Source organism: Oncorhynchus kisutch, linkage group LG6, assembly GCF_002021735.2.
Source record: "Oncorhynchus kisutch isolate 150728-3 linkage group LG6, Okis_V2, whole genome shotgun sequence".
Classification (NCBI taxonomy): domain Eukaryota; kingdom Metazoa; phylum Chordata; class Actinopteri; order Salmoniformes; family Salmonidae; genus Oncorhynchus; species Oncorhynchus kisutch.
Window position 1 is genome coordinate 75,655,402 of NC_034179.2, and position 24,032 is coordinate 75,679,433.

The following is a 24,032-nucleotide window of genomic DNA, read 5'->3' on the forward strand; positions in this document are numbered from 1 at the left end:
TTCCAAAACTACTACCTTATACACACAAGTGTAAAGGGATAAAGAATATGTACTTAAAGATATGAATGAGTGATGGTACAGAATGGCATAGGCAAGATGCAGTAGATGGTATCGAGTACAGTATATACATATGAGATGAGTAATGTAGGGTATGTAAACAAAGTGGCATAGTTTAAAGTGGCTAGTGATACATGTATTACATAAAGATGCAGTATATGATATAGAATACAGTATATACATATACATATGAGATGAATAATGTAGGGTATGTAAACATTATATTAAGTAGCATTGTTTAAAGTGGCTAGTGATATATTTTACATCAATTTCCATCAATTCCCATTATTAAAGTGCTGGAGTTGAGTCAGTGTGTTGGCAGCAGCCACTCAATGTTAGTGGTGGCTGTTTAACAGTCTGATGGCCTTGAGATAGAAGCTGTTTTTCAGTCTCTCTGTCCCTGCTTTGATGCACCTGTGCTGACCTCGCCTTCTGGATGATAGCGGAGTGAACAGGCAGTGGCTCGGGTGGTTGTTGTCCTTGATGATCTTTATGGCCTTCCTGTGACATCGGGTGGTGTAGGTGTCCTGGAGGGCAGGTAGTTTGCCCCCGGTGATGCGTGGTGCAGACCTCACTACCCTCTGGAGAGCCTTACGGTTGTGGGCGGAGCAGTTGCTGTACCAGGCGGTGATACAGCCCGACAGGATGCTCTCGATTGTGCATCTGTAGAAGTTTGAGTGCTTTTGGTGACAAGCCAAATTTCTTCAGCCTCCTGAGGTTGAAGAGGCGCTGCTGCGCCTTCTTCACGATGCTGTCTGTGTGGGTGGACCAATTCAGTTTGTCTGTGATGTGTACGCCGAGGAACTTAAAACTTACTACCCTCTCCACTACCATCGATGTGGATAGGGGGGTGCTCCCTCTGCTGTTTCCTGATGTCCACAATCATCTCCTTAGTTTTGTTGACGTTGAGTGTGAGGTTATTTTCCTGACACCACACTCCGAGGGCCCTCACCTCCTCCCTGTAGGCCGTCTCGTCGTTGTTGGTAAGCCTACCACTGTAGTGTCGTCCGCAAACTTGATGATTGAGTTGGAGGCATGCATGGCCACGCAGTCGTGGGTGAACAGGGAGTACAGGAGAGGGCTCAGAACGCATCCTTGTGGGGCCCCAGTGTTGAGGATCAGCGGGGTGGAGATGTTGTTACCTACCCTCACCACCTGGGGGCGGCCCGTCAGGAAGTCCAGTACCCAGTTGCACAGGGCGGGGTCGAGACCCAGGGTCTCGAGCTTGATGACGAGTTTGGAGGGTACTATGGTGTTAAATGCTGAGCTGTAGTCGATGAACAGCATTCTCACATAGGTATTCCTCTTGTCTAGATGGGTTAGGGCAATGTGCAGTGTGGTTGAGATTGCATCATCTGTGGACCTATTTGGGCGGTAAGCAAATTGGTGTGGGTCTAGGGTGTCAGGTAGGGTGGAGGTGATATGGTCCTTGACTAGTCTCTCAAAGCACTTCATGATGACGGAAGTGAGTGCTACGGGAACAGGAACAATGGTGGCCCTCTTGAAGCATGTGGGAACAGCAGACTGGGATAAGGATTGATTGAATATGTCCGTAAACACACCAGCCAGCTGGTCTGCGCATGCTCTGAGGGCGCGGCTGGGGATGCCATCTGAGCCTGCAGCCTTGCGAGGGTTAACACGTTTAAATGTTTTACTCACTTCGGCTGCAGTGAAGGAGAGTCCGCATTTGGTTGCGGGCAGTGTCAGTGGCACTGTATTGTCCTCAAAGCGGGCAAAAAAGTTATTTATTCTGCCTGGGAGCAAGACATCCTGGTCCGTGACGGGGCTGCTTTTCTTTTTGTAATCCGTGATTGACTGTAGACCCTGCCACATACCTCTTGTGTCTGAGCCGTTGAATTACGACTCTACTTTGTCTCTATACTGACGCTTAGCTTGTTTGATTGCCTTACGGAGGGAATAGCTACACTGTTTGTATTCGGTCATGTTTCCGGTCACCTTTCACGCGAATGCTGCCATCAATCCACGGTTTCTGGTTTGGGAATGTTTTAATAGTTGCTATGGGAACGACATCTTCAATGCACTTCCTAATGAACTCGCTCACCGAATCAGCGTATTCGTATGCAGGCTGTGGGGCGGGACCTGGGAGAAGAGGGACGTGTTGAAGACGTTGTTGGTGGTCTGGGTCATCATCAGGCCACTGCCCAGGAGGTAGAAGTCATCCAGAGACACCAGGAAGCCTGTGTAGAGGGTGTTCTCACAGTATCTGTTTCTGTACTGATGAATTCTGAAGCATGTGTTAGAAATTAGATATGTAGACGGGCGAGTCGGTCAAGGATCGATTCAGACAAGGTGGTAAATTGTATGACAAGCGACAGTTTATTCAGAGTGAAGATATCTAGAACAGCATAATTACGGCTCCTCCGCTAGTTCGTACGGAACTGCAGGCAAAGAGACCGTTACAATCAGTACACCACTTATATATAGAACAGAAAGTAGGTTGATTCTGGAAGATCGGATCTTTGGATTGGTTCAGCTGGGGTGTAGTCTGTAGTCTTCCGCCATTGGCTCAGTTGTCTGTCCGTCATCGTAGAATCCTCTTCGGGCACACAATGTTCAGCTACAAAGGAGATTATGTGTGTGCGCTGGTTTTGGCAGTTAGTGTAATGCGGGAGCTATCCTGTAGGGGACCCCACAGGCTTTACTTTGAGTTGTAGCCCTGTATTAGCAATAGGTTGGTCACCTGCATAAGAAATAGCATTTCTCTACACATGTTAACAGAGGCTGTCATTGAGGTATCCATATGCATCCCCCTCTTTTTCTATCACTCCTTCTTTCAGTTGGACAGTCTTATGTGTAGCATCCCAGTACACTGCGGCTGCTTTCAACTCTGTAAAGCAGGCAATATTACACGTCAACTTTCAACAGAAACATTAGAGTATTTCTTTCTATTGACATTATCAAGTAAAAATGTATTGGCCGTGTACACAGATTTACAGATGTTATCGCAGGTGCAGCGAAATACTAGCTCCATTTGTGCAGGATAGACAAAAAGTTAGTTTTTTTTAATGAAAAAATAAAATGAAATTAATCATTACAGAAACACAAGCTTTGGAAATTGCTGGGTTTATCATTGATTTCAATGGATTCATTTCTGCACTTAATGGAACAAATTGTCTCGACCACAGTACAACCCTTGACGTTTCACTGTAAGTTTCACTATCTGAGATGTCAGCCTATTTCGTCTAGCCTACACGTATACACGCATTCGCTGTGTGTAATCAAATACAGCTCACAAAATAACTTCGGCTACAATGTTTCACTTTTACTGTCAGCACTGGCGAAAGTCGCAGCAACATAGAAAGAAAACAAAAGACACAGCCTCTTCATTTCTGTTCGAAGAAAATACAGGTTTTAAATGCGTGATTTACAGATGAATGTTACCTGAATAAATCACACTATTCACAAAATAAAAACAGTGGGGAACTGAAAGTCTGGTTCTAGTTTATAGTTTCCTTAATGTTGGAGCCGGTGGGGAATTGATCACAAACGTGTTTTGAACAATATTAGCATAAGCAACGATAGTGGAATCAGTTATTTGCCTTCAAAATAAAAGTTCCTCATTGAAACTGACGCAAACTGATAAAAATAGTGGAATTATACCACAATTGGATTAGATAGTGCTAAACAAGTTTGGAATGTTGTTATATAAATTCCACAAAAAACAATTATTCGTTAATATGACTAAAAAGTTAGTTGAAATTGCACTGCAGATGTCTTTCAATTCAGAATTGCATTGGGGGCATGCTTATATGCACTGTACAGCAGTGGTGTAAAGTACTTAAGTAAAAATACTTTAAAGTACGTCTTAAATAGTTTTGTGGGTATCTGTACTTTACTTCACTATTAATATTTTTTTAACGTTTACTTTTACTTCACCTCATTCCTAAAGAAAATAATGTACTTTTTACTCCATACATTTTCCCTGACACCCAAAAGTACTAGTTACATTTTTAATGCTTAGCAGGACAGGAAATAGTCCAATTCACACACTTATCAAGACAACACATGGTCATCTCTACTTTCTCTGTTTTGGCAGACTCACTAAACACAAATGCATCATTTATAAATTATGTCTGAGTGTTGGAGTGTGCCACTGGCTATCCGTACATTTTTTAAACAAGAAAATGGTGCTGTCTGCTTTGCTTAATATAAGGAATTTCTCATTATTTATACTTTTACTTTTGATATTTAAGTATATTTAGAACCAAATACTTCTAGACTTTTACTCAAGTAGTATTTTACTGGGTGACTTTCACTTTTACTTGAGTAACTTTCTATTAAGGTATCTATAGTTTTACTCAAGTACGACAATTGGGTACTTTTCCACCACTGCTGTACAGCCTAATCTATGGATTGTGCACCCATGAAATTGGGTATCAGCCTACTCAGTGTCACGCACAGAACACAACTATAGTTAAATAAAGGTTAAATAAAAACAACAAATTAAAAATGTTAAAATGAGTTTACACAAATATTAGCATCTTAACTCTTATTGCAGGACTTTGACTGTGGTAATTCACCACGCTATTCAGCCTACTGTGTATATTTTTGGTGTGTAAACTCTTCACAGTTGTGTTCTGTGAATGTCACTGAGTAGGCTGATACCCCATGTCTGGGTGCACAATCCATAGGTTAGGCTGTTCAGTGCATAAACTGTAATTATGCGCCCAGTGTAATTCTAAATTCAAATATATCCACATTAAAAAAATATATATTCTTCAAATGAACAAATCATTTGGTTGTTGAATTCATATAACAAAATTCTAACCTTGTGTAGCATTATCTAGTCCAATTATGGCATATTTTCACAATTTTTTATCAGTTTACATCCGTTACAATGACGGATTCTTATTTCAAAGACGAACCTGCCGATTCCACTATTGTTGCTCTCGGGAATGTTGTTCATGACACACAATTTATCACGATTGGTTACCCTCCATCTTGGATTTCTCACCAGAAGCAAGATCCCATTGTATCAGCCTACAAAGTGAAACAAGTATACTCCACTAAAGTCATTACATTATATGTACATACGGTACCAAATACATCATCCAGAATACGTTTAATGATCGAACCCTAATTCCAATGAAGGAAAAGGAAATTTGACGCAAAAGAATAGTACACCCCAGATGGGACTCGAACCCACAATCCCTGGCTTAGGAGGCCAGTGCCTTATCCATTAGGCCACTGGGGCGAGTGCGAGCAAACACGCGGGGGCGTGTCATTTTAAATGTAAAGTAATTCGTTAACGTTCATTTTCCTAACACGCACAGCATAGCATCATATCAAATCAAAATGTATTGGTCACATACGTGTTTAGCAGATGTTATTGCGGGTGTAGCGAAGTGCTTGTGCTTCTAAACAGTGCGGTAATATCTAACAAGTTACACAACATATACCCAATACACACAAATCTAAGTAGGAATTAATTATGACTATATAATATATGGTCGAGCAATGTCAGAGCAGAATGGACTAAAATACATTAGAATAGTATAGAACACAGTATATACATATCAGATGAGTAATGCAAGATATGTAAACATTATTAAGTGACAAAGATGCCGTAGAAAGATAGAAAACAGTATATACATATCAGATGAGTAATGCCAGATATGTAAACATTATTAAGTGACAAAGATACCGTAGAAAGATAGAAAACAGTATATACATATCAGATGAGTAATGCCAGATATGTAAACATTATTAAGTGACAAAGATACCGTAGAAAGATAGAAAACAGTATATACATATCAGATGAGTCATGGCAGATATGTAAACATTATTAAGTGACTAAGATAACATAGAACAGTATAGAACACAGTACATATGAGATAATGTTTACATGTCTTGCATTACTTATTAAAGTGACTAGTGTTCCATTCCTTAAAGTGGCCAGTGTTTTCTAGTCTATGCCTATAGGCAGCAGCCTCTGTGCTAGTGATGGCTGTTTAACAGTCTGATGGCCTTGAGAAAGGAGCTGTTGGGGACTGGGGACAGCAAGGAGTCATCAGGCCATGTAGTCCTGAGGCATGGTCCTAGGGCTCAGGTCCTCCGAGAGAGAGAAAGAAAGAAAGAAAGGAGAGAAAGAAAGAGAGAATTAGAGAGAGCGCATACTTAAATTCACACAGGACACCGGATAAGACAGGAGAAGTACTCCAGATATAACAGACTGACCCTAGCCCCCCGACACAAACTACTGCAGCATAAATACTGGAGGCTGAGACAGGAGGGGTCTGGGGGCAGGGCCAAACAGGCGGGATATAATCCCACCCACTTTGTCAAAGCACAGCCCCACCCTCTGGAGAGCCTTGCGGTTGCAGGCAGTGCAGTTTCCATACCAGGCGGTGATACAGCCCGACAAGATGCTTTCAATTGTGCATCTGTAAACGTTTGTGAGCGTTTTAGGTGACAAGCCATATTTCTTTAGCCTCCTGAGGTTGAAGAGGCTCTGTTGTGCCGCCTTCACCACTGCGGTCCCGTCGATGTAGATAGGGGGTGCACCCTCTGCTGTTTCCTGAAGTCCACGATCATCTCCTTTGTTTTGTTGACATTGAGTGAGAGGTTGTTTTCCAGGCATCACACTCCCAGAACCCTCACCTCCTCCCTGTAGGCTGTCTCGTCATCATTGGTAATAAAGCCTACTAATGTTGTGTCGTCTGCAGACTTGATGATCGAGTTCGAGGGGTGCTTGGCAACACAGTCATGGGTGAACAGGGAGTACAGGAGGGGGCTGAGCACGCACCATTGTTGGGCCCCTGTGTTGAGGATCAGCAGAATGGAGGTGATGTTTCCTACCTTTACCACCTGGGGCAGCCCCTCAGGAAGTCCAGACCCAGGGCCTTGAGCTTAATGATGAGCTTGGAGGGTACTATGATGTTGAATGTTGAGCTATAATCAATAAACAACATTCTTACATAGGTATTCCTCTTGTCCAGATGGGATAGGGCAGTGTGCATAGTGATGGCAATTGCATCGACTGTGGATCTATTGGAGCGGTAAGCAAATTGAAGTGGGTCTATGGTGGCAGGTAAGGTAGAGGTGATATATGACTAGTGACTATGACTAGTCTCTCAAAGCACTTCATGATGACAGAGTTGAGTGCTACGGGGCGATAGTCATTAAGTTCAGTTACCTTTGCTTTCTTGGGTACAGGAACAACGGTGGCCACCTTGAAGCCTGTGGGGACAGCAGACTGGGATAGGAAGATTGAATATGCCCGTGAGCACACCAGCCAGCTGGTCTGCGCATGCTCTGAGGGCACGGTTAGGGATGACATCTGAGCCGGCAGCCTTGCGAGGGTTAACACTTTTACAGTGCCTTGCAAAAGTATTCATCCCCCTTGGCGTTTTCCCTAATTTGTTGCATTACAATCTGTAATTTAAATAGATTTTTATTTGGATTTCATGTAATGGACATACACAAAACAGTCCAAATTGGTGAAGTGAAATGAAAAAAAGAACTTGTTTAAAAAATAAAAGTGGTGCGTGCAGCCCCTAAATAAGATCTGGTGCAACCAATTATCTTCAGAAGTTACATAATTAGTTAAATAAAGTCCACCTGTTTGCAATCTAAGTGTCACATGATCTCAGTATCTATACACCTGTTCTGAAAGACCCCAGAGTCTGCAACACCACTAAGCAAGGGGCACAATGAAGACCAAAGAGCTCTCCAAACAGGTCAGGGAAAAAGTTGTGGAGAAGTACAGATTAGGGTTGAATTAGAAAAAAATAGCTGAAACTTTGAACATTTCTTTGAACATTCCACAGAGCATCATTATTATTTAAAAAATGGAAAGAATATGGCATCACAACAAACCTGCCAAGAGAGGGCCGCCCACCAAAACTCATGGACCAGGCAAGGAGGGCATTAATCAGAGAGGCAACAATGAGACCAAAGATAACCCTGAAGGAGCTGCAAAGCTCCACAGCAGAGATTGGAGGATCTGTCCATAGGACCACTTTAAGCAGCACACTCCACAGAGCTGGGCTTTATGGAAGAGTGGCCAGAAAAAAAGCCATTGCTTAAAGTAAAAAATAAGCAACCACGTTTGGTGTTCGCCAAAAGGCATGTAGGAGACTCTCCAAACATATGGAAGAAGGTACTCTGGTCAGATGAGACTAAAATTAAGCTTTTTGGCCATCAAGCAAAACACTATGTCTGATGCAAACCCAACACCTCTCATCACCCTGAGAATACCATCCCCACAGTGAAGCATGGTGGTGGCAGCATCATGCTGTGGGGATGTCTTTCATCAGCAGGGACTGGCAAACTGGTCAGAATTGAAAGAATAATGGATGGCGCTAAATACAGGGAAATCCTTGAGGGAAACATGTTTCAGTCTTTCAGAGATTTGAGACTGGGACAGAGGTTCACCTTCCAGCAGGACAATGACCCTAAGCATACTGTTAAAGCAACACTCGAGTGGTTTAAGGGGAAACATTTACATGTCTTGGAATTGCCTAGTCAAAGCCCAGACCTCAATCCAATTGAGAATCTGTGGTATGACTTAGATTGCTGTACACCAGCGGAACCCATCCACCTTGAAGGAACTGGAACAGTTTTGCCTTGAAGAATGGGCAACAATCCTAGTGGCTAGATGTGCCAAGCTTATAGAGACATACCTCAAGAGACTTACAGCTGTAATTGCTGCAAAAGGTGGCTCTACAAAGTATTGACTTTGGGGAGGGTGAAAAGTTTTCTGTTTAAAAAAAGAATGTATTTCTTTTGTTTCACAAGAAAACATATTTACCATCTTCAAAGTGGTAGGTATGTTGTGTAAATCAAATGATAAACTCCCCAAAAATCTATTTTAATTCCAGGTTGTAAGGCAACAAAATAGGATAAATGCCAAGGGGGTGAATACTTTCGCAAGCCACTGTAAATGTTTTACTCACGTCGGCCACGGAGAAGGAGAGCACACAGTCCTTGGTCGCAGGCTGCGTCGGGGGCACTGTGTTATCCTCAAAGCGTGCGAAGAAGGTCACATGTAAACATGTGATCCAAACAATCCAGTTATATATTTTTTTATCTTTACACAGAATGGTTACCAAATCTTTTTTTGCAGAAACTTTAATTCAATCAGAATAATGAATGTATCCTTCTGCCACACAACATGTAACAAACAAAGACAGAAGAGCTCAACACAAGATTAAAACACCCATAAGAAATAAAAATATTCAATATCTTCATAAAATAAGACATTCTGGAAGCTCCAGCAATGTAAATTCTGATATATTCTTAATATTGTAAATCCTTTAGGAGTCCATGGTTTTCACAATGAATACATACTGTATTTGAATAATACATGAAGCATAGAGCAAAATAAAAACAATTTACACAAAAATATCAAATTGGTATAATGTTCAAGGTTCACTTTGTTTGTGGAACTGAGCGAGAGTAGCAATGTAACCAGATTAAAGCTTCAGCACAAAATCAATACAGTTCAGTAGTTGACAAATCAAAACATAAAGACAACAAAGGTCCCTTTGATTAAATACATTCCAATTTGAAAGAACACAGCCCTCTACTGCACTTGTTATATGATTATTAAACTGTAGTGGGGCTGAGAATCTAGCATCGGGTGCAGCAGCGAGGCAGAGAAATTCTTAACAATGACAGAAAGTAACAAAAGTAACAAACACACTACACAACAAAAAAAACACACTGGAATTATAACATTTCATTTGACCGAGGTTCCTTCATCTAGTTTAAAATGCGGTTTGGGCTGAACCTTGCCCTTGCACACTCATCCTTTACAAGTGATTTGTGCCTCACTATGTTCAGCTACCCCATTAAAATTTCATGTGGTTTAGTGCAGATACAATGCAAAATATTGAGTGGGACTGATAAACTTGTAACATCAGGGCTTGTGTCAATGGAAAATTAGTCCTATTTTGGTCTGTGGCCAGTCCTGGTTAATGATCACTCTTAGTCATGTGCTCGCCCCAAATGACTACATCATTTTAATGGGAACAGCATTTAACCACTGTCATCTCATCAAGACAGGACTGGCCGCTTGTTCAGAATAGACTCGTCTGTTCACATATGATTCAAATGAGACTGAAGGCACCCCAAACATATATACACTCCTAAACTGAAGCATCAGCACCTCCTAAAACCTGTAGATAAAAATACACTTTGCCCAATCATTCTGTAACATACTATGCTGCACTCATTTAGCAACGATATAACATTTTTTTAAGGAAATATCATCCACCAATCTGATATACGTGTTTGGTAGGAACTAGAAATAAACTTGCAGAATAAACTGACCCAGAAAAAACCTGTTGAATCAATTCAAGCCCCAAAAAGTTAGTTACAGTGATGGCTGTCAGTTGTGGAAATGGTATTGGTTACAGTAGGTTGCAATAGTTAGTTCCAGTACAGTTGAATAGCAGCAATTTACAGTAGTATTCTCCATTGTGATGACTTTGCTGACCATTTCCACATATTTAACTAATCATTGCTAAATAAATGCAGAGTGGCAGTTGGTAGACGTAGGTGGAATTTAGCTCCAGAAAACAATCATATTAACTCTCAATAATCATCAATCAGTTTTTCAGCACCGTTCTCAGCCTGCTTGCCAGCACCCCCATCCTGTTCTTCACTTCCCTCCCCCCCCTCCTCTTCCTCTTCTTCTGTGAAGGAGCGTGACTGGCTGCCGTAGTTGATCATTGTGCGGGAGAGGTCCACCTCGATGGGGAAAACGTCAGCATCCTTCAGCACGGCGTAGCACTCGTCGTAGTAGCGCGACATGCCTGACACAAAACGCTGCAACTGGAACACGATGTCCTGGACTGAAGCAGGAAGGGAGAAAGATGTGAACACGCACCCTACCTTTATACCATACTTTAGACAGATCTGGTGTTTCCTAGCAGTGCAGAGGTCAAAGAAAGAGTTGTTTAGAATTAGTAGGCCATCTGTGCCGAGAAACGCTCATCCTGATACATTAGTATATCGTGAAGCAGGGAGAGAGGGACTGATCATACATTGGATAAAATTTACCCACACTGTTTAACGTCTAGATTTGATTTACATTTGATTGAGGTTTCAACTAACTTGAATCCAACAATCTAAAACAATTATTATAAAGTTGGGTGAATTTTTATTTTATTTTAATTCCCTTGCGTTGATGATTTTGCAAATCCAATCAGTTTTCCACGTGGAAACAACGTTGCTATACCCAGTTTTTGCCCTGTGGAAAGGCTTTTATATCCATTAGTAATGGGCAAACAGAGAGATACTGTTTGGAGAGATACTCTGTCCACTTATTACAGGTAGCTGGACAGAGCGTTAATGGAGAGGATGATTCTCCTAGGTAGACAAACAGAGAGAACAAACCATGTTTCTGGTCCAGTAGCTCAATCTTCTCCAGCACATCCTTTCTCATCTTGGCAAACCGAGCACGGGCCTCCTGTCGACACCGCAGCACAAGCCGGTACTCGTAGTTCCCGGTGCCGACGCGATACATGGGCTCTCCCATCGCCTAAGGAAGCACACAGGTATATAAGAAAAACTAAATCACAAACACGCTACAGAGATCCACTTTGTTACTCATTGATATATCAATGTTTCTGTGTGGACTACAGGCATAGGAAGTAAGGTAAGGTACTCACAATGCAGCTGTACTCTTCATCATCCATCTCCTTCACTTTCAGACAGTAAGACTGGAACACAAAATGGATTAACCTTTAAGCCAATGACTAACACATTAGAAATAAACGCGTCGGTACAGTTTAGGCCCAGTTTTTAGTTGATCAATGTTGACATTTTGAATAAGGGGTCTGCTCTCACCAAGTACTCAAATTTGACATCCAGGTATTTGCGGATGGTGAGCTTGGTGTCTGGTATAGCCTTATGAAGGTAGGTGTTCAGGTCATGGAGCATCTACAAAACAGGAGACAGAAAGAGGAACATGATTAATTGATTCCCAATATATATATGGATGTGTGGGGATGGAAGTTATCTAATCTAGGTATATGAAGGAGTGAATGCAATCTTGTTGGGTGTTGGCATATGAATCCTGTTAATGGTTTGTGTATTGATTTGACTGTTTGTTAATTTCTTATACTACTCACAGGCTTGATGGTCTTCAGCAGCTGGATACCGTACTTCTCCATGTTGCGATGGGCCTCAGCAAACTTCACAAAGGCCTCACTGGCTGCAGCCTGAGGCTCCCGTACCCCGATCACAGAGAACACATCCCCAAACGCTGAGGGTCGTCCAGGCAGAGGGAGAGAGTGGAACAATCAAACATCATCCAGTCTCATGGCATGCAACACATTACTGGAAATACAAACCTGTTCACTTTCAGTGTGAGGGAGCTTGAGTATGATCATAGTACATGGTTATATTGTGTCTAGATCTGTAGTTTAACATAATGTTTGTGTAGTTTCAAGGCGTGGCAACTCACCTCTGTGTGTCTGAGAGAGTTCAAAGAAGGCTCTGAGCAGTCTTTTCGTGTGCTCCATCAGGCCTGTGAAGAGACAAACAAGGACAGTGGTGCATGAAGAGGGGAGAACGTATGGAGAATGTCACACATAATAACATTAATCATTTAAAAAATACCTTTGTACAGCTCTGCTGTTTTCTCCAACTCCTCCAGTCTCTTCACCAGACCATCTGAAAACGAAAAGGGCCTAGTATGAGGACACTTACAGCAGTAGCATAGTGCCCCCTCTCCGGTCCAGATGATATCAGTCATCATGAGATTGCACAGAGCTTATGTGGTGGCCGTGTCCGAATACCCATACTAGCATACTAGATAGTATCTGAAAAAGGTTGACATATTTTAAATAGTACTCCGAATGAGTCATCGAATACATGATTGCGTTGACTCCCGCCATTCGTTCACTTTGGTACTGCGCATCAATTTATCTGATTATCAGCTTTTGTCAAACACGCGAGTCAGAAAAGGCAAGTGAATTCTACGAGATCAAATGCCAAAATTAGTATATAGTTTAAGTATGTAGTACGCCAGTACAGTTATTCGGACAGGGCCAGTATCTTAGGGGTGATGTCAACTAAATTGGCTTCAATTGACTGTAATTGGCTTCAAGTGTATGCAATGAGGAAAGTAAAGTCAGAAATAATAGAAATGTATAACATGGCCAGACGGACAGCGTGTTTTGTCCCAGTCTCACCATTGCAGAGTATGGCTCTGCTGAGCCCCAGAGCGTCGGCTGTACCAGAGCTCATGTTCTCCACCAGGCGGTGCTTCACCTTCTTCAGCACTAAAACACACCAGATGTAGAAACATACTATGATGGTAGCATCTGTCGGTCTGGTGGGTAAGAATGGTACTCTACCCATATATAGGAAAATGCCAACATAAAGGAAACACTTGAGTAAATGAGGGATACTATGTACTGTATATTGAAAGCAGGTGCTTCCACACAGTTGTGGAATTAATATCCCGCCATATGCAGGGTCATGTATAAAAATGCTGGGCAGGCCCAGTTGCCCAATATTTTGGCTACTACCATGGCTAGAAAAGATCTTAGTGACTTTGCAAGAGGGATGATTGTTGGGGCTGGTTTGACAAGAGCTTCAGTGGAAAATACTGCTCAATTTGCTGATGTTTCATGATATGCCACGGCCCTGCCAGTCACCCGATCTCAACCCCAGAACAGATTCTGGAGCGGCGTCTGAGACAGCCTTTTCCACCACCATCAACAAAACAAATTATGGAATTTCGTGTGAAAGAATGGTGTCGCATCCCTCCAGTAGAGTTCCAGACACTTGTAGAATCTATGCCAAGGAGAATTCAATCTGCTCTAGCGGCTTGTGACGGCCCAACGTCCTATTAAGACACTATGTTGGTGTTTCCTTTATTTTGTCAATGACCTGTATATTTTAGAGATGTATTCTGCGACTGTTACCTATGTCCAGCGACTTCCCCTGTTTGGGGTCAGCCTGCAGCTTGTTGTAGTGGATTGTTGCTTCTCCCTGCAAAGACAAGAGGAATGAATGGAAGAGACAAGACAGTCACTCAAACACCACCTCAGTATAATAAAACCATGATGCAAATCCACAGACACTTCCCCCAGGGATCATATTACTCAAACAAAAATATATAGCCTATGGAGTTCCCCAGGCAATACAGTATTGCTAGATCTACCCAACATTGGCTTTCTCCCCTGGTTTATCTGGAGATTCGTGTTACAGGCAGGTTATAGTCGACAAGGTATTGCCAAACAATCCATGTGTATAGTGTGTCTGCAACTAATTTCAACTGAAAATCATGAAGGACAAGACTGCACAATATAGCAGTCTTTAAGCCAAACAAAGGTGCTTCTGCAAGTGTATAAACATAAGAATGACAGATTCTCTGATAAAACTGCACAACGTTTGCAAGTAATATCAATAAATACCACTGACAATTTCAACTCAGTGGGCATAGCATGCAAAAAAAATGAAAGAGTCAGCGAAGCCTAAGGGCTACAATGGCACATACTAATCCTTTATACAAACAGTGGAGCGTCTCTCCCCATCTCTCTAATCCTGAGCACAGACCATGGTGGGGTAGTCATTGAACTCGCATAGCTTCCTGTGTTGTCACAATGGATTTAAAAACAACATTGCCACTCCACACTGGTGACGTGAGGGTCCAATTCTCACTAGCTCCGCTGAGCGATCGGAGGTGTCCCTATTATTTAACATTGAATAGTGACCGCAGTCCTTTTCAGACTGACTGGTAATTTACTGCTAAAAAACACAGAATCCAGAATTAAATACTGTGGCTTTGGACTTTCTATTTTTATCTACTGGTAAGTGTTAGTCTTGTTAGTTTGTCAGTGTTGGTACAAGGTTTGGGTTGTGTGGCTAACAAAAAAAGAACTACAGGAAATACACTAACTGGTTTGTAGTCTTTTGCAGTAGCAAACAAAAATGTATTGAAAAGCTGATTCCAAGCCCTCTTAATGTACCTGGACAGCCTGAATCATCTTTGCCACCTCCACCTTTGTCTTGCCCTTCACAGGTTTGCCGTTCACTCCTGTGATCTCATCGCCAGCCGCCAGAGTCCCCTCCAGAGCAGCAGGGGTGTTGTCAAAGACCTGACAGAGATCCCAGTTAGAGGTAAAGAATATATCCAATAATGACAAAAACCAAGCCATAAGAGCACAGAGTCTTAAAACAAACTGCTTTAAGAAAGTTCAAGATAATGGTTTATGCAATGCATCTATAATATAATGTTCCTGATTCAGTTAACACTCTGGATACATAGCTACTGAACCAAACAACCGCTCTAATGGACTAAGGTACATAATACCTGTACAATGTAGAGACAGGGACAGTACTGCGCCCCACCCCCGATGCTGATCCCTATCAGGTTCTGAGCATCCTTCTTCAGGGATATAGTCCCAGGGACTGTAGGGATCCCCCTGTTGAAGAATAATTGGAGATCTTGTTAATACATTGTCTGTCTAGTGTCTACAATATGATTTGGGAAAGCAAGCGCTGTCAAAGTCAATTATATTAGATGTACAGTGCATTTGTAAAGTATTCAGACCCCTTCACTTTTTCCACATTTTGGTACGTTACATCCTTATTCTAAAATGTATTCAATGTTTTATTTCCTTCATCAATCTACACACAATACACCCATAATGGCAAAACAAAAACAGGTTATTAGAAATGTTGGCCAATGTATAATAACCCCCCCCCCCCCCCCCCGGAAATATGACATTTACATAAGTATTCAGACCCTTTACTCAGTACTTTGATGAAGCACCTTTGGCAGCGATTACAGCCTCAAGTCTTCTTGGGTATGATGCTACAAGTTTGGCACACCTGTATTTGGGGAGTTTCTCCCAATATTTTCAGGTCTCTCAAGAGATGTTTGATCAGGTTCAAGTCCGGGCTCTGGCTGGGCCACTCAAGGACATTCAGAGACTTGTCCCGAAGCCACTCCTGCATTGTCTTGGCTGTGTGGTTTGGGTCATTGTTGTCAAGGTGAACCTTCGCCCGAGTCTGAGGTCCTGAGCGCTCTGGAGCAGGTTTTCATCAAGGATCCCTCTGTACTTTGCGCCGTTCATCTTTCCCTTGACCCTGACTAGTCTCTGAGTCCCTACTACTGAAAAACATCCCCAAACCATGATGCTGCCACCACCATGCTTCACCGTAGGGATGGTATTGGCCAGGTGATGAGCGGTGCCTCGTTCCCCCCAGATGTGATGCTACGCATTCAGGCCAAAGAGTTCAATCTTGGTTTCATCAGACTAGAGAATCTTGTTTCTCATGATCAGATTCCTTTAGGTGCCTTTTGGCAAACTCCAATTGGACTGTTTTGTGCCTTTTACTGGAGGAATGGCTTCAGTCAAGGCACTCTAGCATACATGCCTGATTGGTGGAGTGCTGCAGAGATAGTTCCCATCTCCACAGAGGAACTCTGGAGCTCTGTCAGCATGACCGTCGGGTTCTTGGTCAGTTTGGCCTGGCGGCCAGCTCTAGGAAGAGTCTTGGTGGTTCCAAACTTCTTCCATATAAGAATTATGGGGACAACTGTTGTTGTGGACCTTCAATGATGCAGACATTTTTTGGTACCCTTCCCTAGATCTCTGTCTTGACACGATCCTGTCTCAAAGCACTACATACAATTCCTTCAACCTCATGGCTTGGTTTTTGCTCAGCCATGCACTGTCAACTGTGGGACCTTATATAGACAAGTGTATGCCTTTCCAAATGATGTCCAATCAATTGAATTTACCACAGGTAGACTCCAAGTTGTAGAAACATCTCAAGGATGATCACTGGAAACAGACAGACACAGCAAACCTTCTTGCCACAGCTCGCATTGATGTGCCATCCTGGATGAGCTGCACTACCTGAGCCACTTGTGTGGGTTGTAGACTCCGTCTCATGCTACCACTAGAGTGAAAGCACCGCCAGCATTCAAAAGTGACCAAAACATCAGCCAGGAAGCATAGGAACTAAGAAGTGACCTGCAGAACCACTCCTTTATTGGGGGTGTCTTGCTAAATGCCTATAATTTCCACCTGTTGTCTATTCGATTTGCACAACAGCATGTGAAATTTATTGTCAATCAGTGTTGCTTCCTGAGTGGACAATTTGATTTCACAGAAGTGTGATTGACTTGGAGTTACATTGTGTTGTTTAAGTGTTCCTTTTATTTTTTGGAGCAGTAATATATATATATACATTTCTAAAAACCTGTTTTCACTTTTTGAAAAGGATGCAAATCATATTTACTTACAGTTTGTCCTCCTCCAACTCATAGTCCATGTCTGTGAACATTCCAGGACTGTTTATCCTGTATAATCTGGCTAAGAGGAAAACAAGAATGGCATTGATTAATCTTAGTCTATAAAGACATAAAAAAAATAAGTTAACTAGTTATGTCACACAAAATTCCATCACGGGTTATGGTTGCCAATGCTGACACAGTAAGTGTAACAGAATATGTGGGCAACAAATAAGAAATTATTTAGCTTGAAATTGAAATTAGCTTGTCAGTTAATGATGAAGCCAACGGTAAATAGCTGAGCCTAGCTTGAACCAGTACCTGGGCTTTAGTAGACGACGAATATGACGAGATGGTCGTCTCCACAAGCACAGTTAGTCGGTCCTGGTTCAAGCCTAGCTAGGCTTTTATTTAACCAGGCAAGTCAGTTAAGAACAAGTTCTTATTTACACTGACGGCCTACCCCGGCCAAACCCTAACGACGCTGGGCCCATTGCGCGCCACCCTATTGGACACCCAATCACGGCCGGTTGTGATACAGCCTGGAAACGAACCAGGGTCTGTAGTGACGCTTCTAGCACAGCGATGCAGTGCCTTGGACCGCTGCACCGTAGCTAGCCACTTCCCTAAATACTGGTTAGCCTACATGCTAGCTAGGCTACCCAATGTTGGCAGCTGTCAGCAGTAAGTATATTGCAAATGAGCATGATAAAAAAGAAAGGTGGCCACTGGCCAGCTATTTACCTCCGACAGTTGATGACGCGCGTTGTTATCTTAACACAAACGTTTATCTCATGCCCCTGGGGAATGTTTCTTTAAATGTACATTTTATTTTAGACTATTTTGTATTTCTTCGGACCACTTCACGGGTTATTCATCTGTCAAAAAGAAGATTCTGTTTACTTGTTCTCGTCACTTCCGGGAATTTAGCGGAAACTGTCACTGATTCCCTTTTCCTCTTTCCCCAAAGATATTTTTATTTATTAAACAGTAACATGCAAAACAGCGCTATCCTGAACCCTTGGGACGTCCCACCCTTACCTTAACCCCTACCCTAACCATAATCCTTACCTAACCTTAACCATTTAACGTTTCTACTTCAATGGGGTAGGGAGGTCCCAAGAATTCCAGATAGCAAGGACCATACTGTTTTGGACTGGATTTCAATATTATATCATAAAATTAATAAACACGCTGTAATTTAAGATATGTATAAAATTGTATTTGTGGATTCATCTACATATTCTACCTGATGCCTTTTCTAAAAGTTTTTCAATAGCGTTTTTGTGTTTTTTTTGCACTTGGAAGACCATTCAAAGACTAAACGGTTGATAGTATAGGGACGTAGTCACACTTTCACAGCACATATATCTGAATATACTGTTGATTCGTAAAATCTATTCACTGTTGTATTTGTTAAGGGCAGATCATGCACTTTAACTGTCCAGTGGTTCCAGATTTCTATTAAATATGACCTATAATTAATTACAATATTAGTTGTATAGTTATTTCCTTCTTTTTTTAAATTATGTTTAAAAGCATCTTTTCTGTGTTTGAAACAACAGAATGCTGTGTGTGTATACCAGTCATTAAAAATATTAATGACAAGTAAACGACTTAATAGCCAGCTCAGCCAATGAGCCAATGAGACGTCTGGGACAAAAACGTGACATCACGTTATATGAGGAAATAGCAAGCTTTTTTTAACGGTCTGTTTGAGATACAACTTTAAGGTGGGGTTTGAAGTGTGTTTTCTTCTGAAATGTATGCTTTGGCCACAAAATATGAGTAAAATATGAGTTGATAACATTATTTGGGTATGAGTTAACACAGCATGAGCTTTTAAAAGTGAGATTTTTCACTAGACAGTCATTTACTTAAAACACTGTCATTACAGCACCACTAGAGGCTGTCAACCAATTAGCATTCAGGGCTCAAACCACCCAGATAATAATATACAGTGCAGCACTACACAGTTGATTACTGATCAGATTGACTTTGATCAAAGATCAGGCTTTTCCATGTGAGTAAAAGCATCAGTTTAGTAGGCAACTATCTTCACTGCCAGTCTGCCACCAAGCTTCTTCTAATAACCTAGTATTGGGGTGTGAGTGAGATAATCATTTTTATTTATTGAATCATCATTAATCATGCCTCATTATCATGCTAATCAGTGAGTGACCTGTGCGAGGAGGGTTGCGCACATAAAAGGATAGTTCAAACTTCCAACTAACATTTTACTCTCTGTATCTCAGGAAATAAGGCTATCTTGTCTGATCCCAGTCCGTCCATCTTGCAACTCAAACCACATTCAGGGCCCCTTTCACCACCAGTGACAACATGGCAATGCCAATGGTAAGTCTCATTAACTTTCATGCATGGCTGATACTTTTATTCCACACAGTTACTTACTGAAGAGGCTGTGTTTATACAGGCAGCCCAAATCTTATCTTTTGTGGGAAAAGATCAGAATTGGGCTGCCTGTGTAAACGCAGCCATAGTGGCCTACATGCTTACTGCACTCAGATATGTGTTGCTGAGTGAATTCATTTAAAAGGTCAGGCCCTTGAGTCTTTATGTTTTGACAACATGGTAATTGTTGAAAAATAAATATATGCATGCACTGCACATTGTGATTCCAATGATTATTAAAAGTCAGTCATTAAATATTTTATAACCCAACATGTCATATTAAAATACAAAATCACTTTTACCTTGTGTTCAAAAGCACTCCATTTAATTATATTGTTCTTCATAGGAACTTGAGCTGAAGCATGTGGAGCTGAGAGCTGGAGACCAGTTCAAAGTACAGGGGAGGATTATGGATGAGGCTGAGAGGTACATTTAAACATTTTCATTTTTCATTTTATTTAACTAGGCAAGTTAGTTAAGAACAAATTCTTGTTTACAATGACGGCCTACCCCGGCCAAACCCGGACGATGCTGGGCCAATTGTGAGCCGCCCTATGGAACTCCCAATCACAGCTGGATGTGATGCAGCCTGGATTCCAACCAGGTACTGCAGTGACGCCTCTTGCACTGAGATGCAATGTCTGCACCACTTGGGAGCTGCATTTAACTGTTTTTTGTGTGTTTATATCACACAGAGGGACCCATAAATTAATATTTTGCATAAAAATACAAATAAAACGACCAGTTTCACAAATTATTGCTCGAAAGAGGAGAGGACGGACCAGAGAAGGGTTTTGTTTTGGTATACTGTATGTGTGAAATCAATTCATGTTAGACAGACATGTATTAGGGTTTCTGGATTTCCTATTTCCCATATCCAGGTTCCAGATCGACCTGGGCTGTGATGAAGATGACCTGGCACTGCACTTTAACCCACGCTTCAATGATGACACTGATGGTACTGTGCTCGTGTGCAACTCAAAGATTGCCGGCTGCTGGGGTGATGAGAAGAGAGAGATCCACAATCCACTCCAAAGGGGTTCTACATTTAAGGTGTGAAAATGGAGGTTGAAAATATGGAGGGAGGGGGGTTTGGTCCTGACTATAAAAATTTAGAATATTGGGCATAATGTTTCAGGTGTTCAATATAACAGAAACAATTAGGGCCTATGTCCATGTAATCTCCCGCTAGTATCGTTTTAAGGAAACTAGCGCTAATGCTTAGTCCCGCTTGTTCGTTGCAATTGGCCATGTGGGTGTAAGGGTGAATGCGCTACAACACTAATGATGTAAACAATTGGGGTTTCTCCCTCTCAAGATTGTGCTGAAGCTGACGGGCGACATGTTTGAAGTGGAGATGCCTGATGGACAGGAGATCCAGTTCCCCAATCGTGAAGGCCTACACGTCATTACCTACATTCGTATCAAAGGAGACCTCAAACTTACTTCTTTCAAAATCTACTAGACCCCAATATATGAGGGGTGATTTAGTTAGATCAATGGGTTAGGACAGGAGCAATGACACTCATCAAATCATTGTTCTAATATATGTATTAGTGAACTGTTGGGCATATTAAATATGTATCTGGGTTGACCACAGTCTATCACTGTTTATCTTTTTTTCCCCATAGTATGGTATATTTGTTGCAATAATATTCACAATCTCACGTACACTAACCTCAAGGGTAATATGAAGATGAGGTTATGGAACTATTTGCCCTGGAAATTTAGGTCATAATACCTTTCCAGATCTTCTTGAAATCGACAAACAAACCACTTCCAGTATGGAATTTCAGAGAGGTCTGGTGTGATGCTCCAATCAGCAAATCCTGGGCCATTTTTTCAGTATTCTTTCAAAATATATTTATCTTCTGATTCATGGGATGGGTAAAACCGGCCATTACTTCTTGTTACTGAAGTTGTACAAAAATCTATCCAAAATTCTACTGTGTCCTTGAAGTGGCATCCATTGATTAGTTTAGGGCGATGAAAAGGGACATTGTGATCCTTCGGTTTGGATGCCACTTGGTGTTTGTGCAGATGGCTTTACAGAAGGGACACCGTACCCAGCAGCAATCACAAAAGTGTTTGATCAGAATCTCATCTGGCCTCTCCCTGAACTGCTTCATGCCCAGGAGTGACACATTTCTGAGGCTTCTGTTAATCTCCATGATTCTGTTGGCAAGACCTTCCCTTACCTCTTCTTCGAGGAAGTCAAAGTCGGTTATGTCACAGAAATCCCTGAAATGATTTTCTGCTCATTTCAGATAATCTTTTAGAGCCCTGGAAAGCTCTCTAAGCCACATGTTAGTGTCTCCATTCCTGTTTTTGACCGTCTTGTTGCTGTATGCAATGCATGGCTCACACGCTGCTCTTTAACTTTTATGTTCCCTTCAATCAAGGCAAGGACTGTGGACCTTTCTGTGAGCATATATTTCTCTACATTCTCTCTAAATTTCTCAAAGTGTTTCCTTGGGTTGTGAATGTAGGTCATGAACTTGTCAAAGTTCTCCTCCGCCAGTCATGTCAGGATGTGTTTCTCTGTGTTAGGCCTGTTTCCACTGAATGGTGGGTGGCTTAATTGCGTTTCTCCAGCCAAGTCAATGGCCGTCTGGTCATAAACCGCCTGTACAATAGATTCTTTCAGTGTGTTGCAAATTCACTCACCAATCACAGCTGCAGATGAGGAACCTTTGCAGTGTCTCTTGGAAATGTTGTTGTATTGTGTTCTCTTCTGCTCCAGGTAAGTAAGGGCATCATTGTTGCTTCTGAATTTGTTATGGGAATCTGCTAACTTACTTCCTGCAAGCTCACACACATGAAGTGAAAGATCAATCGTAAATTCCTTTTTGAATGCATATTTTCTTATCTTAGATTCAAATTCCTTTATGCTTTCTTTGACATGAGTTGCTATTTCTTGCACGTAACTGTCATTGTCATTGAAACTTGTCTAAATTAAGGGTGAAAATAGCCAGTAGGCAATACGGTGCAGTATGAGTATCAGCAAAATAAATTATTATGAATTGAGTATGGTGGATCAAACCTACTTTTTGAAGTGATTTGTTTGACAATCAGATGACAACATCACACAACACCCATGTAATGTGAAACTGAGTCTGCACAGACTGTGAAAAATAACAGTAAACAGGATAAGATGTTTACATACCACAGTATTCCGTCTAAGATGATCATATCCCAGGCATTTTATCCAGGTTTCTCATAAACGGGATACAAGCTTTTTGGGTTATTGGAAACGGGATATGATGTTCATATGCCTCAACTCAAAAACAGAATACTTAAGTATCCAGAATAATAATGGGATATTGGTGTGCACTAAAAACTGCTATTGTGAAAGCCCTTCGGAAGAAAGATCATCTAGATACTTCAGCTTTTAGAAATTTTTGGCCAATCTCCAACCTTCCATTCTTAACCAGAATTCTGGAGAAATTGGTGTTCAAACAGCTAAATGATTTCCAACTGTATTTAAAAATAAAAAAATCCAATGTGGTTATTGTGCCCAGCACAGGGACAGCCTTAGTTAAGGTAGTAAATTATTATAGAGACAACACAGATGCCAAACAGCTTTCTGTCCTTGTACTGTTAGATTTAAGTGCTGCATTTGACACTGTTGACCATGATGTCTTTCTGGACAGACTGGAGAGGTGGGTTGGCCTCTCCGGTTCTAAATTGGTTTTATACCTATTTAACCGGTCAAGAGTTTTTTTGTGACCCTTGGTGAACATAACTCAGAGAAAATACATATCACGTGGCTTTCCACAAGTTTTGAGTTTGGGTCCGGTACTGTTCAGTTTATATATGTTACCCCTTGGCAGTGTTATCAGAAAGCAGAGCATTGATTTTCACTACTACGATACACAACCTTACATTTCTGTGTCAACAGAGGATTTTAGCTCCATGGATAAATTATTAGACTGTATTAGTGATTTAAATACTTGGTTGGCTCATAACTTCCTTCAGTTAAAGACCAAGGTACTTATTGTTGGAGCCAAAGCACAGAGAGAGGATCTAGCCGCACATTTGAATTCACGGTTAATAAAGACAAAACACCAGGTAAAAAATCTTCTACATTTTGAATCACACATTAGGAATGTGACCAAAAGAGCTTTTTACCACCTGAGGAACATTGCCAAGGTACGGCCGTTTCTCTCTCAGGCTGACACAGAGAGACTCATCCATGCTTTTATTACAAGTAGGCTTGACTACTGTAAAGCTCTCCTGTCTGGTCTACCCAAGAAAGCCATTGGTCAACTGCAAAACATACAGAATGCTGCAGCATGGGTACTGACCAACACCAGGCAGAGAGCACACATTACAC

General features: G+C 41.6%; 2 protein-coding genes and 1 non-coding gene across 7 annotated transcripts; 1 reads left to right on the top strand and 2 right to left on the bottom strand.

Moving 5' to 3' along the window:
• Window positions 1–5,199: 5,199 nt before the first annotated feature.
• On the bottom strand, window positions 5,200–5,272 carry trnar-ccu (transfer RNA arginine (anticodon CCU)). The gene has a single exon. It is a non-coding gene; the product is annotated as a tRNA-Arg (tRNA).
• A 3,862-nt stretch (window positions 5,273–9,134) lies between these two features.
• Window positions 9,135–18,216, bottom strand: LOC109884376 (PRKCA-binding protein). Of its 4 annotated transcripts, none has more exons than XM_020476344.2 (13): window positions 18,029–18,216; window positions 17,297–17,366; window positions 15,353–15,464; window positions 15,009–15,137; window positions 13,962–14,028; window positions 13,224–13,313; window positions 12,649–12,702; window positions 12,494–12,556; window positions 12,159–12,292; window positions 11,875–11,967; window positions 11,697–11,747; window positions 11,422–11,566; window positions 9,135–10,877 (listed from the first exon to the last, which is right to left on the bottom strand). In XM_020476344.2, exons 2-13 carry the CDS (start codon window positions 17,335–17,337, stop codon window positions 10,618–10,620), a joined length of 1,239 nt encoding a protein of 412 aa, XP_020331933.1. In that variant the 5' UTR covers window positions 17,338–17,366; window positions 18,029–18,216; the 3' UTR covers window positions 9,135–10,617. The 4 variants fall into 4 exon arrangements, with proteins under 4 accessions (XP_020331933.1, XP_020331934.1, XP_031683435.1 ...); XM_020476345.2 differs by having other exon boundaries at window positions 17,297–17,362; window positions 18,029–18,208; XM_031827575.1 differs by having other exon boundaries at window positions 17,297–17,362; window positions 17,606–18,208.
• Window positions 14,531–22,724, top strand: LOC109884378 (galectin-2-like). Of its 2 annotated transcripts, XM_020476348.2 has the most exons (6): window positions 14,531–14,849; window positions 15,062–15,159; window positions 19,540–19,639; window positions 20,043–20,122; window positions 20,578–20,749; window positions 21,015–22,724. In XM_020476348.2, the coding sequence occupies exons 3-6, from the start codon at window positions 19,625–19,627 to the stop codon at window positions 21,159–21,161; spliced, it is 414 nt and encodes a 137-aa protein (XP_020331937.1). In that variant the 5' UTR covers window positions 14,531–14,849; window positions 15,062–15,159; window positions 19,540–19,624; the 3' UTR covers window positions 21,162–22,724. The 2 variants fall into 2 exon arrangements, with proteins under 2 accessions (XP_020331937.1, XP_020331938.1); XM_020476349.2 differs by lacking the exons at window positions 14,531–14,849; window positions 15,062–15,159 and adding an exon at window positions 18,925–19,017.
• The last annotated feature ends 1,308 nt before the right edge of the window (window positions 22,725–24,032 follow it).